The 18376-nt window shown below is 35.9% G+C and overlaps 1 protein-coding gene across 3 annotated transcripts in view; it reads left to right on the top strand.

Annotated features, from left to right (window-relative positions):
- The first annotated feature begins 1314 nt into the window (after positions 1-1314).
- The window catches only part of LOC131435076 (oxysterol-binding protein 1), a 69887-nt gene continuing 52825 nt past the window's right edge, over positions 1315-18376 (top strand). For 2 of the 3 annotated variants that reach the window (XM_058602579.1, XM_058602578.1), the window contains exons 1-2: positions 1315-1763; positions 15080-15169. In XM_058602579.1, coding sequence (XP_058458562.1) covers positions 1582-1763; positions 15080-15169 — 272 coding nt within the window. In that variant the 5' untranslated portion in view covers positions 1315-1581. The remainder of the gene's footprint in view (positions 1764-15079; positions 15170-18376) is intronic. The other variant, XM_058602580.1, reaches the window with a different exon arrangement.

Here is an 18376-nt window from a genome sequence, read left to right as displayed (position 1 = left end):
TAAAAATGAAAAATTTAAATCCCCATAATAGACAGACAGAGTAATGAAACGTACCGAATATTTATTTCAGGGGCATATCCTTGTACGAAGTTGCATGAACTGTCTTGTCAGCGATTTCAAACCACAGAACTTCCTAAAAAACTGTCTGGAGCAATCGATGAATATCGAAGACGCAACTCTTTCTTCAGCTTCAAACAGTACGATTCACAACTATTCTTTTGTAAAAACAAACTCCATTATATGTCTAATTAAAATATTATTTCTTGTTATTTTCTTCAGCTGTCTCGTTTTCTTCCTTGTTGCAGATTAGATGCTTCCAATAAAAATTATAAGTTTTCACGTGACTTTTATTAAACATAATCAGCATGCGATAAATAGGAAAATGTAATGAATATTAATATTATATTGGCTTAAGTTTTATCGACTTTTCGCATAACTTGTACATGGTATGTTTATCAATTTCATACAGATTATGAAGATATAAAATTTATTGAACATCATTTAGATTTTATGTAGAGTTCCATTAAAGATCATAAGTTGTCGTATGTCTTTTGTGAAATACCATCTGCGTACGATTCATAAGACACATCCAATGAATATAAATTATGTAACGAGTTAGGTTTCATCGGATTTCAATATACATTATATGGAATATTCTTATAACTTTTACTATGGTAACGTCTATTTAGATTTAACGTACATTTTAAATAAAGATTATAAGTTTTCATATAACTTCTATAAATTATATTCTGCATACGATTCATATGACAAATCTAATGAATATAGGTAAGATTTTCATTTCAGTGTAAGGGAAGAAGCTTTTCAGAATGAGTAATTATTTCTACTGGCAACAGTGATTGCGAGGAAAATATTATTTATAACAGGGAGCAACCGGAATAAGAAAAGAAATATTTTTCTGGAAAAAGAAGCCAGTTGTCTGGTTCTGTCCTAGGTATAAACGATAAACATGCCTTTTCTTGTTCGTATGGTGTCAAGATTTATACTCTATTTGCTTTCAGTTCCCCTTCAAAGACGATGTTGACACATGGCTTTTTGACCGTTATGAAATAAACGCGACACTTACATATCTGATCTGTTTAGGTGGTCCGTAAAGAGAAAAGATTTCTTCAATAATAAATATCTTAGCTTTAACGTGCATTTGTGTTCCCACCTTCAAATGCCCGTTTCGATGTTTTCTCTCTTTGTTTTGATCCAACGATAATTCATCGCACGGATTTAACTGTCAGTGCAGAGCTGAGAAGAAAACGAGGAAAACAAACATCACTGATGGAATTACAAGAAAATGTCAAAGTAATTTTCACATCTTGTTCACTTTTCATTGCGAAAAAATGGTGGACGTGGCTAGTGATTGATGCGTATTTTTCAAATTTATTGAGCTAATCAAAAGTGTCCTACCAGTGATAGCAACCACAAAGCGAGCAGGAGTGATTTAATCATAGAAGAGTGTTTTGTTTTGAGAAATTGTGCAATAATTTTCTTATTTGCGGAAAAAAAATCATTCTAGTGAAAGTGAACAAGTTGTAGAATATCAGCTTGCAAAGATTGAAAAAGTGATTAATAATGTCTGAATACGTTCTCGTTGGGAAAGGCGTATTGCCTGTGGCTAACTCGGTAGCCGCTGGATCAGCAGCTACCCAATCCGATCCGGAAATGAAGGGTTGGCTGCTCAAGTGGACTAATTACCTCAAAGGCTACCAAAAACGATGGTTTGTGCTTTCCAAAGGAGTTCTCTCTTATTATAGGTAGGAGGTCACACTTTTTTTCATACGCACGTTCTCCAAACAGGATTCGTCTTTTTCATTCCATTCTCCTTTTTCATCTATCCTATGAAGTTATCTCTATCTTGTATTCGTCAAAACCATTTCCTATCTACCATCTAAGCCATTTCTTGTTCGTTATCAGCACTATTGTTGAAACCTTTTTCACTTTTGTATCGCGGGCCTGAAATCATCATTTTGGATTTAGACAGACACGCTAGCACACAAACACTCATTACCGGAAGCAAAATGTTGGAACATATCCGGATCGCGCACCAATTTGTGTGTTTGTAAATACATCAATGATAAAAAACAGAAATCTTCAATTAATCATTATCAATAAACTGCAATTGTAATTTATCAATCAAACGTCTGGCGCAACAACAATAGAAGTATCATTCAGAGCACGAATGATTAACATTGTGGATTTATATAAAATTTTTGATGAGCTAGACAAATACATTGATCATTTTGAAACAATACATTCTAATATACTTTAAATCAATCCATTCCAACAGTTATTTCAATCGAGAATGGAATATCCTGGAATTACCTATAAACCCTTCATGGATGAGAGCTCGAACGTGAACCGAAAACATGAACCTCATTCTTTGTACTACCCGTCATTGAACAATATCTCTAGCTGTTTAAAATGAAAGTATGCGATATGAAAAGCAATTTTTCGAAACGTAATGTTTGGTGAAATTTTCTTCATAAAATTTTCGGCTAAACCCAAAAAACAAAGGCCTTAAAAGATGAGTTTTGAGAAATTCTTTTAAAATGTCAAAATTTGAATGGAAATACGCAATAATAATGCATCCTTGTTGCATCTTAAGATACTTTTGTGCTACTTTTGTGAAACGAATAAGTTATTTCAGATTATGTACATTACAGTTTCACTTAATAATGGTTAAAAAAATACGATCAATAATTCACATACTTTGTAGAACATACTTCATGTGCTACGATTAGGGTAGTATTCTTCGTTTAATCACATGACGAATTGATTGATTGATAACGAGTTGGTTCAGCTTTTTTCGGTAGATTTCTTCTCAATTATCTATTTATTTGAAATATTGACTTCTTTGGTATGAAACGTGATAGTATGTGGGCGCGTTCCAAACGTTTCTAATCAACGTTATGAGCTGTTATTTTCAGTTATCTCCGCTCGTAGCATCTCTTGTTCTATGAACCTGTAGGCACCGATTTACTATCGCTTTGGTCTACTGGGTGGACAAACTAAACTTATTAGCTGTTTCATCTTGTACTCAGTTTAGGAACTTAACATTGTAATGAAAAATATATTATTGGAGGCTTTGTCTTAATATAGTAAACGTCAAACCATTATCACCCTTGGTCACACATTGAATATTCATTTTTATTTATTACTGATTATTCTAAATAGATTCTCCTTTCCTTAATATAATTGACTTTCTTCAATGTTGCTTTTAATGTACCGTATAAAACACTACATGATAATGTAATTGTCCTAGAACTTTTTTTCACGAACTTATTTTTTACTGAACCTTCGATATTGACCAATAGCAACTTATTTAATTGCATTACTACAATAGCTCGGATATTAGTTGTGTGGGTCATACAATATTAACAAATCCCCGAATGCTACCGTATATGATGCATGTCTGATGCTTCTCATTTTCGCTAACGCCCTAGGGGCCACCCTTAGCACTCAGTTGTTTGTTCGTGCTATACTGTAGCGTGATTTTGATTAATGTTCGTTTTATGCCTTGTACCGTGCTTGCGTTTGGACCACTTTCTTTTAACACATGCAAATTGATTTTGTTTCAGGGTAGTGCATTATTCGATAGTCATAAATGTTCTAAGAAAATGAATGCATGGTATGGTAGTTGTACCAGTAGTTATCCCATTAGTCGAGCCACCACATTTTTTTAGTTCATTACTCGGCCAATAGCAATATCATAGAAAAAATAACGCCAATAATGTGCGTCACTTATGTAGTAGCGAACAATGCACTGGACAGAGATAGCAGATCTCACTCTACTAACCTTATCTTAGCTTACCTCAATGCTATAGTCTTGGAGTATCGTTTACTGTATGATGCATACGCCTTTAACTATACCGGTCCATGGCTACTTAATCCCTCTCGCTCAAGGCACCTGCCTTCGATCCACCTTGTTTACGGTGCTCCTCTTCTCGTTCCAAGCAGATCAAACTCAAGAACCACTTTCACTGGACTGTCGTCCGGTAATCTAAGGTTTTCTAAGATTTTCTCAAATAACAACCAAAACTGTGTTACGTTAACAGTTGTTTGAGCGAATCAGGGTCATTTCGCCGAAAGCACTTTTGTCGACCGTTTTGCCGAAAGCCATCTCGCAGAAAGGGTCATTTCGACGAATTCTTCAATAGTCTTCTTATTGTGATTGGTATTGATTTGAAATAAAGACGAATAACAATTGATAATGTTTACTTCCGTTTTGTTGAACTACAATCGTACTTCTGAAGTAATCCAGAAAGACTTGAATGTTTTTTTTTCTTTTTTCTTTTCTTTTTATTTCATAACCTGAATGGAATTCCCAAGAAAACTTGTTGACTTTATTAGAGTATCTACCAGGCAATTGTTTGTGGTATTTTTCGATAATTGAGTGCAAATGAAAAGAATACCGAATGCGGCTCCGCCACATCGTTTTGCTCGTGAGACCTAACTGAAGTAATGAAACCTAGCTTTGAAAAGACCGGGCAAACGAAGAGGTTACAGGTCGGTATGCAAGAGGCCGCCGCTTCCGACGGCGGGTCGGCGGCCATCTCAGCTGACGTCGCCATCTTGGATTCGGTTATGTGGCTGCGCCACATCAATTATCCAGGAGACATAAAAACAAATAGATTAATCAAAATGAATAACCCGAATTTGCGGTTTTATTATTCATTATAAAATGTAAACAAAATTGAACGAAATTGTGAAAATTATTAGAAATAAATTCTTAAGATGCTTTTCAACAAGTCGAAATATTATAGGGGAATGTCGAACCATACTTTGAACATTGTATTTTTTCCAAATTTGGGAAATGTTGGTTAAACTAGAAGCAATATGTCACCTTTTAGGAGTTACTGAATTTCAAAAATTACAATTTAAGTTTCAAGGATTATATAAAAATATTCGATTTTGTCTGATTGAAAAAACGAACCACTTTGTGAATTGAACAAATTTAAACAAATATCCAAATTAACAATCATTTATGAAATTGTTATGAAAAAAATGTAGTTAGCTTTGTATACATCACAAGTGAGCAGCTCGATCGCACTCGTTGCTATGAATCATGTTGCTTTTTCCTCTGCTTCGATGCCAATTTTTTGCCGCGCATGATGCAGAAATCTGCATAATAAAAAATACATTATCTATTGACAAACGGCAAAATCGTAGCGATTCGATATTCCCCAAAAAAATGGTTCGACCTACCTCATAATCAATGTACATTAAAATGTCGAATAACAAAACTTCGATGAACGAAAGATCGAATTTACAATGAATCTAATGGTCGAATTTGACAAAAAGTCAAAACATCGAATATAATGTAAAGCAACAAATAGTCGAACTGTCATGATGTCGAATACACCATAAAGTCGAAAAGTACAAGAATTCGAAAACGGCAAAAGGTTAAACACAACAAAAAGTAGAATATAGTTGAAGGCCGAATGCATGGTGTTTTGCATTGCACGCCTTTCGAGCATATTCAGGGGTGTTCTAGTTCTACAGGGTCCGGCACTCGAAGTGTAACCAACTTCAGACCTTCGAGCCTGGCGTCAAGGTAAATGCGACATATTATCGGGAAAGTATTCTGGAGGTTGCTTTGAAGCCGTGGGCAGACAAACATTTCGGTGGCAGACCATGGACGTTTCAGCAGGACTCGGCACCGTCTCACAAAGCTCGAGTGAACCAAGAATGGCTGAAAAACAACGTTCCGAACTTCATCACGTCCACACAATGGCTCTCGAATTCACCAGATGCGAATCCAATGGATTATTCTCTTTGGGCTATTTTGGAGAGCAAAGTCCGAACTAAAAGATACACCAGTCTCGAAGCGCTGAAAAAAATATTGTCCGCGAGTGGGCCAAAATACACCTGCAAGTCACATTCGGGCAGCTTGCGATTCGTTTTTTGACCGTCTCAAGGCCATAGTCAAGGCAAAAGGTGGTCATATCGAGCAAAGGTGAATTGATTCTGAATTTTGTATTATTTTTACACATTTTGTACTTTGAATTAAGTAAAAGTAATTTTCCAAACTGAATTTATGGCCTTTTTAATTGGTTACACTTCGAGTGCCGGACCCTGTAGATGCATAATTTATGCCAGTTTTGATATTTAAATCTGGAAATTATAACAAGACAAACTGGCAGCCCCAGCAGTGTTTTACACGTGTTTCAAAAATACAAAAAAAAGAGAACGACAGCGTATACCAGTTTTAAATTCGACACTAGAACTGTTCGAATAAAAAAAAACAAAAACGGCTTGCTGGAGATATGTTTGTTCCAGTTTCAGTTCAATTATAGATCTCTCATATCAAACATCCAACTGCTGAATTTGCTCTTATAAAGTATTATTATTCAACAAAGGAAACCCGAACATGTCATCCGATGGATTTATGTATCACTTGAATAAACAGGTATATACAAATATGGAGTTAAAATAGGTTCGGGGTACACAAATATTTTAAAATACTAGAAGAGTGAGGCAGCGCACTATTGGTGTTGCGTAAAAATTGTGGAATTTGACCTTCTGTTCCCACAGACTTCGCAGCCAGTTCATAGCGTACAAAACCGTTGCCTAACTGATTCTACGATCTCGAACATACGACAACTGACCTATATAGCTAGGGTCCTAATCCGTCGCCAATCCGGGAAGCGTAAAGAAGTAAGTCTATTGAAATAATCGATGACTCGATGACCGCTATTACTATTGATCATCGACGGACAGCATGTGTTGACTTCTCATACTCATGGCAATCATTAGCCTAACATGCTGTTCATTGGTCGTGAAATGCTAAGATAGAAAAAAAAAACTGAAAAGGCAGGGCTGATGAAACATGTTAAGCCCAGGTGGATAATATTTCGTCGATTTTTTTACCATGAAAACTTTAGGCTTCCGTTTCTGCAATGACCTCAACATTCAACGAAAATTTCTTTCCCTGGAGGAACCTTTTCAGGTTTGGAAATAGATAATAGTCGCTAGGGGTCAGGTCTGGAGAATGCGGGAAAAAAAGTCCCGGGACTGATCCAGAGATGGCGTTAGTAATGTCAAACTAACGAACAACGTCAACGCTCATCGTTCGCTTTCCTTAGTCTTTGTTCGATAATCGCTCTGATATTCGGACTTGTTCGTATATTCGGGAGCGAACAAAGCCGATGCTGCATCGCTACTGGCATGAAGGCCTTTTCTACACAGTTGAGATTCGCATCGAACCAAACCTAATTCGCGATGAAAATTCCTAATTCGCGATGATCGTTCGTGTAAATGAACGAATGTATAAAACGAACATGCACGATGTATATCAGCACCGAAGAATGGAATGCATTAGTAGATTTGAACTCTCCACGATTATTGCTTATTCATTTCCACCATTCTCTCTTTTCTGTAATGAATAGTTCAACGTTATTCGAGACGGGTGTGAGTAATATAAGGACGTTTGCACTTAGGACGGATGAATGAATTAGTTACACGAAGAAAATGTGCAACATTGACTAAACCTATCGACAGATAAGTGGCGTTACATATTCATTTATGAAAACATGGAAATGACAAATTCCGTGTATAGATAAAACATCGCTTTGTTTAAGAAAACCCGCGTAAACCCAGCAATGGTTTGAGAAGTGCTTACCGCACTCGAATTCATTACAAAATTACAACATTCTTGGACGGAGACTGTTTAGTCGCAAATGAAAAGAATTTCTTGCTATGTTATGGAACTATGGACGAGACATGGATCCATCATTTTTCTCCGGAACCACATCTGCATTCAGACGAAGCCGATCAGAAAACGCAACAGGTAGCTGAAACAATCATGGCGTCAGATATGGGATACTCGAGGTATAATTAACATCGACTATCTTGAGAAGAAACGTACCATCAAAAGTGATTATAACATTGAGTTATGTATACGGTTGAAGCGCTAAATACAGAAAAGAACATCATATAAAGAAGAGAAATCACATTACATACACCATGCCACAAGTCAATGAATACAATGGCCAACAAACAATCGAACGAATTGGGCAACGATCTGCTTTTCACCCACCATATTCTCATTAACCTAGCCCTTAGCGACCACTTGTCTGTTGCTGATCCCAAAAACATATTCCATGGGAAAATACGTGGTTCGCCGCAACTGAAGCCTATTTTGAAGCCACGGACAAATTTTTCTGTAAGTAACTATGTATGGTATCGAAAATTTAGAAAAGTTCTAGAACGATTGTTTGAACGATGCGTTAACAACCTTATCTACGGCAGTATCGAACCGCATAGAGTGCTAGTCGATTACTGTTGATACTGTATTTTTTGTGTGAGCAATGTTTTTGAGAAACAGGGAAAATTATACATGGTTTACCTGTAGTTTCGATCACCAGTTATCTAAAATATATGGATTCATCTACTCAAATCGATGCGTAGAAGTATGTGTAATGATATCGAAAATCAGTAGAAACAATGGTTGGGATGTAGACGTTCAAAACCAGACCACTGTTTGTACGATTTTATGTTCTGCATTTTGCATTTGCACCCCGGTATAAAAAACAAAAACGTAGTCCTACGTCCAAAGATTTTATTTATGTGAAGGTATAGAACGGAAAGGTGAGACGTCACAAGGTTCATTTGAGCAAGCAAAAATCTTTTAGTAACTTAACCTTTATTTTCTACCAGAACAGTCAAGTGATAAGCATCTCATCAATGCACTCAAGTTTCTGGTCTTGAAGTACCGATCTTTTATCATTTACTATCGAATTGAGATACCTTATTATCAAAAAAGAACCGGAATTTTATTAAAAAACGCAAAATTTAAATTTTTAATAAATTTATTTATTATCGCCTTCAAAGTACTCTCCTCCTGCGGCAATACATGCATGCCAACGCTTGATCCAATTTTCCATACAAGTTTTATAGGCCGCCGAAGGTATGGCCTTTAGTTCACGCAGCGAATTCTCTTTTATGGTCTCTATGGTCTCAAAACGCGTTCCCCGCAATGGCAATTTGAGTCTGGGAAAGAGGAAAAAGTCACACGGGGCCATATCTGGAGAGTACGGTGCTTGGTTGATGATATTGGTTGAGTTTTTGACCAAAAGACATCTCTTTGGCCACATCAACACGACGCTGTTTTTGAATGAAATTCAGCTTTTTTGGCACCAGCCGAGAAGCGACGCGTTTCAAACCCAAAACATCAGTTAAAATGTGCTCGGCTGATCCATAAGAGATGCCCAACAACACAGCAATCTCTCTAATCGGTACAGAACGATTTTGCAACACGATTTGCTTCGCCAATTCAATGGTTTCTTCAGTAACAGATGTTGTTGGGTGGCCAGGGATCTCATCATGATCCAAGCTTGTACGACCACCTTTGAAGCGTTTATACCATTCGTATGCCTGTGTTTTTCCTAGACACGATTCACCAAAGGCCTTTTCTAACATTTTCAACGTTTCGGAACACTTAAATCCATTTGCAACACAAAATTTGATGCACGCACGTTGTTCTAAATTTTCATCCATTATAAAAATCGCCACACGAAAATTTTTCAACTTCTTTGTATAGACGCCAAACAAAAACTAATCGTACGATATGCGTCAAAATTTGACAGAATGTGTATAAAAGTGTTGCCAACGTTGAGAGAATAAAAGTTTACCGATTGGACAAGCGCGGGAATTTTAAAATGAAAATTCCGGTTCATGTTTGATCATAAGGTATAATGAAGCATTAGACAATTTACGTAAAGAACAAAAGCTATTTGAGGGATCAATTTTGAGCATACTACAAGAAACACCAGGAAACGAAATCAGGTCGAAAAGGATAAAAATTATTAAATATTGATGAAAAGTTTGCAGAGCTAGATAGCATTTCTGATTATATTACGAGTGTTGTCTTGATACTAAAGGACGATACATTATATTCAAACGCCTTTCTTTCTGTGATACAACTTCTATTAAATGAGATCAGGTTCTCTACTTTGCATGCTAAGGAATGGTCTATAAACGATCGAGCCTCAACAAGGAAAACTAAATGTGTTTCAAATTCTAATAGTGAAGAAGAGGAAAGTTTGCACAATTCACACAATTGACTATTTAACTGATTTTCGGAAGTATGGAGGAAGCCGTAGTTTTATTCGTATTCACGTCATCCAGTTATGTCCCTGACATCACTCACCCGCATTTTTGAGTAGATGAAATAATTTATTTTAATGAAAATAGTAAAATGAACCTTTAACAGCCAATTCGGCACCTATACGACGAGGCATATTGTCCATGAAATTCTCAATCTTTTTCCTTGTGGCTTCGTTATTTTTCCAGGCTTCATTGTGTAACCGAATCAGATTCTGCTTGGTTATTGGAACATGCTCATAAACTTCACATTTCATAAAGTCCCAATCATTCTCTATAGGATTCATATCTTGAATATCTCCCGGCCAGTCAATAACGGTGACATTTTCCTTGTTCAAAATACGTTGGTAAACGTATAGAAAAATGGTATGATGCATCGAGATTTTTAAACCATTTCGTTGGATGTAACAACAATATTTCAGAAAAATATAAAATTTTCAGCATGTGTCAAATAATATGGCCAGAGACTGTATAATATAATGTAATATGAAAAAACAGCAATATATTATGATGAATATTGAAATGTGAGATGGGTTATAACTTATAAACCATTTTGCACCCTCTCATTCTACTACTAACGCATAAGGCGACAGCACCCAGTCGACACCGTTCTATTTTATTATAGGCACACAAGGAGGTATGACATAGGAATCTGTAAGCACTTAATTATCTCACCTTTTGGTAACCACTTTTTCCTGTAATTGATCATTTGTATGTTTGTAAATAGAAAATCGACAACGAACTGCATTTTATTCTGGAACATGTATTTGTAGGCCTTAAATTTATAAAAGTCTTGGAATAAATTTGTTTGTTTTTGTAAAAACAAAGTGCTACTATTTCTTAATTGCAAACATTAGAATGTAGTTTTAAAAATACATAAGTTGTTTTCCCATCATTCTTACATGTTTTCTGGTCAATTTTTATCAAATTTATATTTGAATGAACTTCAAAAATCTAGAAAAAAGTTCAATATTTTCCAATATAGCTTTTAGACTAGTGTGCAATGTAATATAATGATTTATGTTATCTAAATAACAGGTATAACAAAAATTACATCTTCACGTTGCATGGATGTGTCGAAAATGACGATGTGGCATGTGATTAAAATGTACTGTTATGAATCTTGTTTGAGATTGAAGCTCAACAAACCAGGATTCCAGTATTGCATAATTCAGTATCTCACACCGAATTTGAAGACGCGGTGAAAGCTCCCATAAGTGATTTTTCAATGAAAGAACTGTCTACAATAGACGATGAACAGTGGGGGAAAATGGACCAAAAATGGACCATGATACAACTGATCACAGAGCATTTTTGGTTTAAAATGGTCAGTAAAATCGATTCTATGTATTCAGAAGGACCGTACGAAACGCTATTATGTCTATTTTGCAATCAATTGCATATAGTTTTAATCTACATTGTATACAACATCGTCAATCTGGTAGATGATGCTACAAGAACTCACTGCCTCTCAATGCATGAACCGTGAGAGAATATTTCTACATTTCTTCGCTCTACCTCATACTCTGAGTATTTCACGGCCTTTGCAAGAATAGATACAGTTTTGCAATGATCGGCGCTGTGTGGAATTTACCAAGAGAGAATCGCAAGTTGACAATTATTGCAGAAAATCGAACCGATGATTCGACTTGATGATTCTCATACTGGGTTACAATATTTCAAAACCCTTGTGTAAAGCATTCACAGACATTTAAATAGACACAACCTATACAAAGGTTAGTTAGAATCAGCGGTAATGGTAAAATGATTCTATCGCAATTTTCCACTGCCCGTATAGAATAGGATCGTAAAACGAGAATGAGCGATCGTTTGTTGCTTCAGAGGCGAATACCCACAGCAGCGTGCTATGCTCAGACGGGTCATAGAGAGAAATTCGCTCTTGCACCGGTGTCCATTCTATGTTAAATGAAACATCCCGGTTTTTTGTTGCTGAGATGATATAAGCAGGCCCGTACCCAGGATTTCGTTTCGGGAGGGGCCCAAAGATAAAAAAATGTTACTGAAGATTGCTTATGTACCCAATTCTCGGTGTGCCTTTTACGGGTGTTTTAAAAAGACACTTTAAACTTTTTCACTGAAACTGTTATTGTGTTACATTTCTTTACGTTCACTGTCTTGTTATTTCTGCAACACATGTCTTAGACCTTCTAAATAATTATATATCTGTTTTTGATTTCGGGAGGGGCCCGGGCCCCTCGGCCCCCCCTCTGGGTACGTGACTGGATATAAGTCTCTCTTTTTTTATTTAAAAGATATTTTTTTCAGTCCTATTTGCGTACAAGCTTTACGTGGCCGATTTAGCTGAGTTTTTAGATAAATTATGTTTTGTATTGGATCTCGTTGTCACCCTTTTTCTAGGGGGAGAGGAGCTTCCATTTTCCTCCTGCGAGGATTGAGGGGCAGTTTGTTCGTGGATCGTCTCCATTGCCGTGGTATTGTTGTTGATTTCATTGCTAGTTTCTGTAGATGCGCCTTGTTGTACATTGTTTGCAGTGGATGGTTGGTTAGATGGTAAGCTGTTAATTGCAGCTGGTGTACTTTGTTCTATAGGGGATACGTTGGATGGTTTCGTTGAAGGGGATGTTTCTTGGGGTTGGTGTGAAGGAAGCACCGTTGTCCTTTGGTATAGTTGTCTCCTTGTCTGGTTTATCACATGACTTACCGTAGTGAACAACTTTTTGGAAATATTGACATGTGGCCATCTGATTGTCATAGGTAACAAGTGATTTGCACGGTATTCTTGTATCCTGACCGAATGTCACATAAGAAGGTATATGCCTCCTCATGCGCATGCGTAACAAACGTACGCCATCTAGAATACCGGGGAAAAAATTCTTCCACTTTTCTTTTTCGATAGAGAGAATCTCTCCGTATTGGGACATAGTTGCGCGAGTATAAGGATCGATGACGCTTGAGAGAAGATCATGCACACGCACTTCTATAGCACTATCTTCCATATATACTGGAATGTTGTACATGATATTTTCATGCTCCACATAGTGCACATTATTATTGTCTTTAGCGAATTGAATTGCATCCAACTTTTTGTAGAACTTGATATAAACAACATTATTGGTCTTATTGCATTGAAGCACACGTTTAATGTCAAGATGCATTTGCTCCTTGAGCAAACCTTCAAGTTCTCGTATCGACGGTCGAATTTTGCACTGCCTGAAGTCAACAACAATTGTATTCTTTCGTGTCGGCGGTAGGTTTTGTTCGTTTGGTTCACTCATTTCGAGATCGTTCTATTGTTCACTACACAATACGGTACTTGGTTTCTTCTGTCCCGAACGTAAGCGGTTTTGGTTTATCGACTGACTTGGATGAGATGTGAAACCGAACTGATACGTCTCTCTTTGATGGTACTAATTGAATCGTGTGAAATGTTGCTAGAGAGTGTTCTTTGATAAGATAAAAACCATTCTTGGTTTTAATGAGAGCAGGAAACTCGTTGTGTCGTTTTACCGCAATTTTTTTCTAGTTATAATATTCAGGTGAATTCAAAAACAATCCAGAAGAGGACGGGTGTAGCGTGATGGGTTAGTCGATATCTTTCATGCAGCCCACCTGGGTTCGATTCCCAACCTCGCACATAGGGTCAGAAAGTTTTTCTGGCCCGAAAAGGCGAATGACATTAATGTTAAAACCTCTATAAAAAAAAAAAACAATCCATAAGCAGATTCAACACGATCTATCAATATTGGTCCATATTACATAGAAAATTTTAGCGATCCAAGTATATACAATGAAAAAGACAGTACTAGCCTGTTTAATCCCTTTACCCTAATTTATTTAATTTTTCGAACTTTTTTTCTGTAAATTTGTAGATGAAGAAAATTTGAGGTAAAACAGAATACAGTTATTTGCGGTCGTTCTGATTAACAAAAATCCATTTTTAGAACTTATAAAAATGGCAGGTGTACATTGATTTCTATGAAATAATTGAGTAAAAGCACGTCCCCACTGTGCGATGATAAATACTTTCACCGTGATGAGATCAAGTTAATGTCGATTATAATTACATTTTGTTACCAGAAGTTGTTTTTCAAATTAATTAACATAATTTATGGATACAGCTAAATGTCAGCAATTAAAAATAGTTTACTATTTATCTGTTGGAAGATTAATGAAATAGTACAAATTTTACAATAAATCAAACATAAATTTACTTTGTGAAATTCAATTTTCAGTTTCTATAGTGTAGTAAATAATTTATCAATATCAATTTATCAATGTCACCATGTTCATACTCTATGTACTCAATGTGTAAGAGCTTAACTGCCCTATCTGTACAAATTTTTGAAGAACACTATTCTTGCTAGTTTACCTACTCTAGTATCTCGTAGTAAAACATTTAGCAGTTAAACAAACTAAACAACATAGTATTATAGTATTTAAAAAGTAAATTCCTACTTTTTTTTCTAAAAAAATTCATTTAATGCAACAAATTGAATTGAAAAAAAAATAAAAAGCTTGTACATTATGTAATTATTTTATCACACACAGAATGCATGCTCATTATTTCTACAAAAACACACAAAGGAAGTATTAACAGCATACAATAACAATTTATCTGGTTTGAGGTGATATCAATAATAGTTCAAATATTACAATATTTACGAAAGAAAACAAGGAACCTACTAGTTACAAATTACACCGAAAATGAAAAGTAAGTAAATGAGAAAATTGGAACGCACGTTGTTTCCCAATTGAAAAGGTAGTGAATTTGTACCCTTCAACATATGAGTGCGTGTGTTAGTGTATCTGGCATCAAAACCATATTTTCTTCCCATTTGCTCCTATAATCTAGCTTCGTAAACACTCTTTCGCATTTCATGTTTTCCATTTCATTTTCCATTCGTTTTCGTTATTTTAAGACTCTTCAAACATAAATATCAAACACAACCAAATTGATTTGACTCTGGGGTTTGCTATTGAACAGGGCTGAACACGGAACAGGAGCGAACACAGGGGGCCGAAGTGCCGGGGGCAAATTATCTATCCGACGACGCAGGAAAGGCCCCCGAGCAGAGTGAGTAGTGCCCCAAATCCAAGACAATTCGAAACATGCTATGTTTCTTGTTTCAAAATCTATTCTTTTTGTTATGTTTTTGTTTGATTTTTAATTTTAGTTTTGTCATCAATCGAAGTTCCACCAATTATCAACCCTCATTTTACAGTATAAGAACAGAAAATTGCTCAATTGAAACCATTGCTCAGAACTCGCCTAGTGCTTGTTGTAGATGTATTTGCTAAAAAACCTATCAATAAAAGCTATTATTTCTGGCTAGATCCGTTGCAAATCGCTATCATTCATAACGCATAAAGTAAATAATTATCAACCGACGAACAGAACGCAAATCTTACTAATTCTAAAACTTTATGCAACCCCCAGATTTACATCATTTTAGGCTCAATCGTGTTTTCTATCTGCAAAGTTTCACTTTCAATTCACGAACCAACATTTCTATACCAATCTTATGTTTAACACTGACTATCTCACGTCTAACTGATTCTAATATGTTTCTATGTAGAACATTTCGCTTGTAGTTAGTGTAGTTCGTTACTGCATGTATAATTCAGCTTCCTAATCGTTTCGTTACTAATAGTACGTCATCTTTCCTATATACCTATTGATTCTAAAGCAAACCGAAACAGTTAGGGTTTCATATTTGGATTCCGTTTGACGAAATATCTCAAATTTACGATTTCTCAAATTTATTATCATCCTTTTTGTACAATATTGAAATATTACTATATTACTGTTTCACAGCATGTTAAATTTTTGTAGGATCCGATCGGCGAAAAAATTATGAATTTTACAAGTGATATTATTCTACATACGATGCAATTCATAATATCATCATGAATGAATTTACTGGTTTCGACATTCAAAATTCTTTTGACTTTCTCATGAAAACAAGAATGTTTATTTGAGCATCCTACACACCAGTTTTGAAGATTTCTAACGTTCTTTGTTGCGCCATCATTTATTAGAAGTTTTTTTTGTCTCGATTATAGCCTTTTCGGACCAGAAAAACTTTCTGATCATATACGCGGGGATGGGAATCGAACTCAGGAGGGCTGCGTGAAAGACATCGACTTACCCCACACGCTATACTCGTCCCCAGACGATTTGAAATATTCAACGCTCGTCACCCTGTGTTTTCGGAACCGGCAGTCGAGTCCGAATAAAGGTCAATCATATCCTATAATGTTATTCTATGACTAGTTATTTCATGTTACAAAATAAGCAACTGCGCAAAATGCAAACTAAAATTTAAATTTCTGCCCTCGGAATCTTAGAGCTAAGAATAACAAAAAATAATCTGACGACTTTTTATGGTTAATATGGAGGATGCGGTAGCAGTTCGAAATTTCAATTTATGGAATTTTCCCTTTTTTTAATATGTATGGTGCATTAACATGACGACAGAGTACTTTTTCTTCGTCATTGCGGACCGTTTTATCTCTCGACTTTCAAACAATCCAATAATGTTGTGCAATTTTCATTATTGACCGTTTTGCCCTTTTCAAGGCAATCAATGAACAAATTACTATTAGCATCTCAAATTGCAGAGGTCATTCCGATATTTGAGTCTTCTGACGCCTTGATCGGCTGTCCATACTGCTAACTATGCTATGACTATGGCGCGGATTTCGCGCGAATTTCAAGAAACATCATTTCACACAAAAGTTTTTTGTCAATTTTTAAAGCTTGTGACTTTGATCAAAAACTCCAAAAAAAATAAAGATGGTTGAACGTTTCCGCAATTGATCGAGCAGGCCGAATTGGTGATTTTTGACCTTGATAAAACCAACATGGGCAAAATTTCGATTTTATGTTCTCCGATCTCGAGTGGTACAAATTGCTATTTCAGCAGAGCTGTTACCAGGAATTACAAAAACTCTTCGATATATGTGCGAGGGTAGGATTTATATCCGTGTGGACCCTACAAGATTCCATCTGTGATGACTGTTCTAATAGTTTGTTTGCTTCTCTATCCAACATTTTCAATTGTTCTTTGCGTTCGGGAATGTTTCCCTGAATATGGAAGAAATCCTATGTGAACAAGGGTATAGTATTCAACTACCGTGAAATTGCTGCTTTGGTCACTGTTAGAAATTATAGTTCTTGATTTTATAACACAAAGTTGCTCTGACTACATATCTAAGACTCAGCATGGATTCATAGCAAAATTCCTTCATCATATATATGCACCGATTTCCCTACTGCGTTCGACAAAATCAATCATCACATAACGATCTCCAAGTTAAGTAGACTGAGATTTAATGGATCATTTTTGAATTGGCTTGGATCATACATAACTGGTCATGAAGTGATAATGGAAATAGGTGACTGTACAATCTCATCATTTGCTGTTATCTCTGGAGTTCCTCAAGGAAGTCACCTTGGACCGTTTATAATTTTATTGTATCTCAACGATCAAGTATATAAAACTATCGTTCGTCGATGACTTTAAAACATTTCATATAATCAAATCTGCAACTGACTCAGAGTTCCTACAAGAACAGTTGAATAATTTAAATAATTGGTCATGTTACACCAACAAAATGGTTTTAAATGTCACTAAATACTCCGTCATCACTTTTAATCGCAAAAGGTCTGTATTCAAGTTCGACTATAATATTTCACAAACTGCTCTCGAACGCGCATCATCTGTTAAGGACCTGGATGTTCTTCTGGATTCCAAGTTAAATTTAAAAAAGCACATAGAGTGTACTATCTTTTAAACATACCGAGTTACCATGACCGCTGCAAACTGATTGGTCTCGATTTATTATCAGTCCGTCGCGATGTTTGTAAGGCTAGTTTTGGCAGACATACTCCAGTCGCTAATCGATTATTACAAATAGACATTCCACGTCGTTATTTTTTATTCTATTTTTGCTTCGGATTCCCTATGTTAGAACTAACTATGGATATAACGAATCCATTGCTAGCATGGGCCGCATATCAGAGAATATAAATTAACTAAGGACATCGAAAGAATGGAGAATAAAAATAAAATCGTTTTAATGTTGTTTCTCAAAGTGATGTGTTGTATATGGACTTATTTATTGTGTTTATATGACACACCTATGCAGATTTATAAATTATATTAAGTGTATTTTCAAGTTCTGCGTTAAGTATCACATTCATAAAAATAGTGGTGTAATGCTTCGCTCTATTATCGCACGTTTTAGTTTTCAACTTTGCGCGGATTTTGCGCGTTTA

This window comes from Malaya genurostris, chromosome 3, assembly GCF_030247185.1.
Source record: "Malaya genurostris strain Urasoe2022 chromosome 3, Malgen_1.1, whole genome shotgun sequence".
NCBI classification, from domain to species: domain Eukaryota; kingdom Metazoa; phylum Arthropoda; class Insecta; order Diptera; family Culicidae; genus Malaya; species Malaya genurostris.
This window is presented reverse-complemented; position numbering and strand designations above follow the sequence as displayed.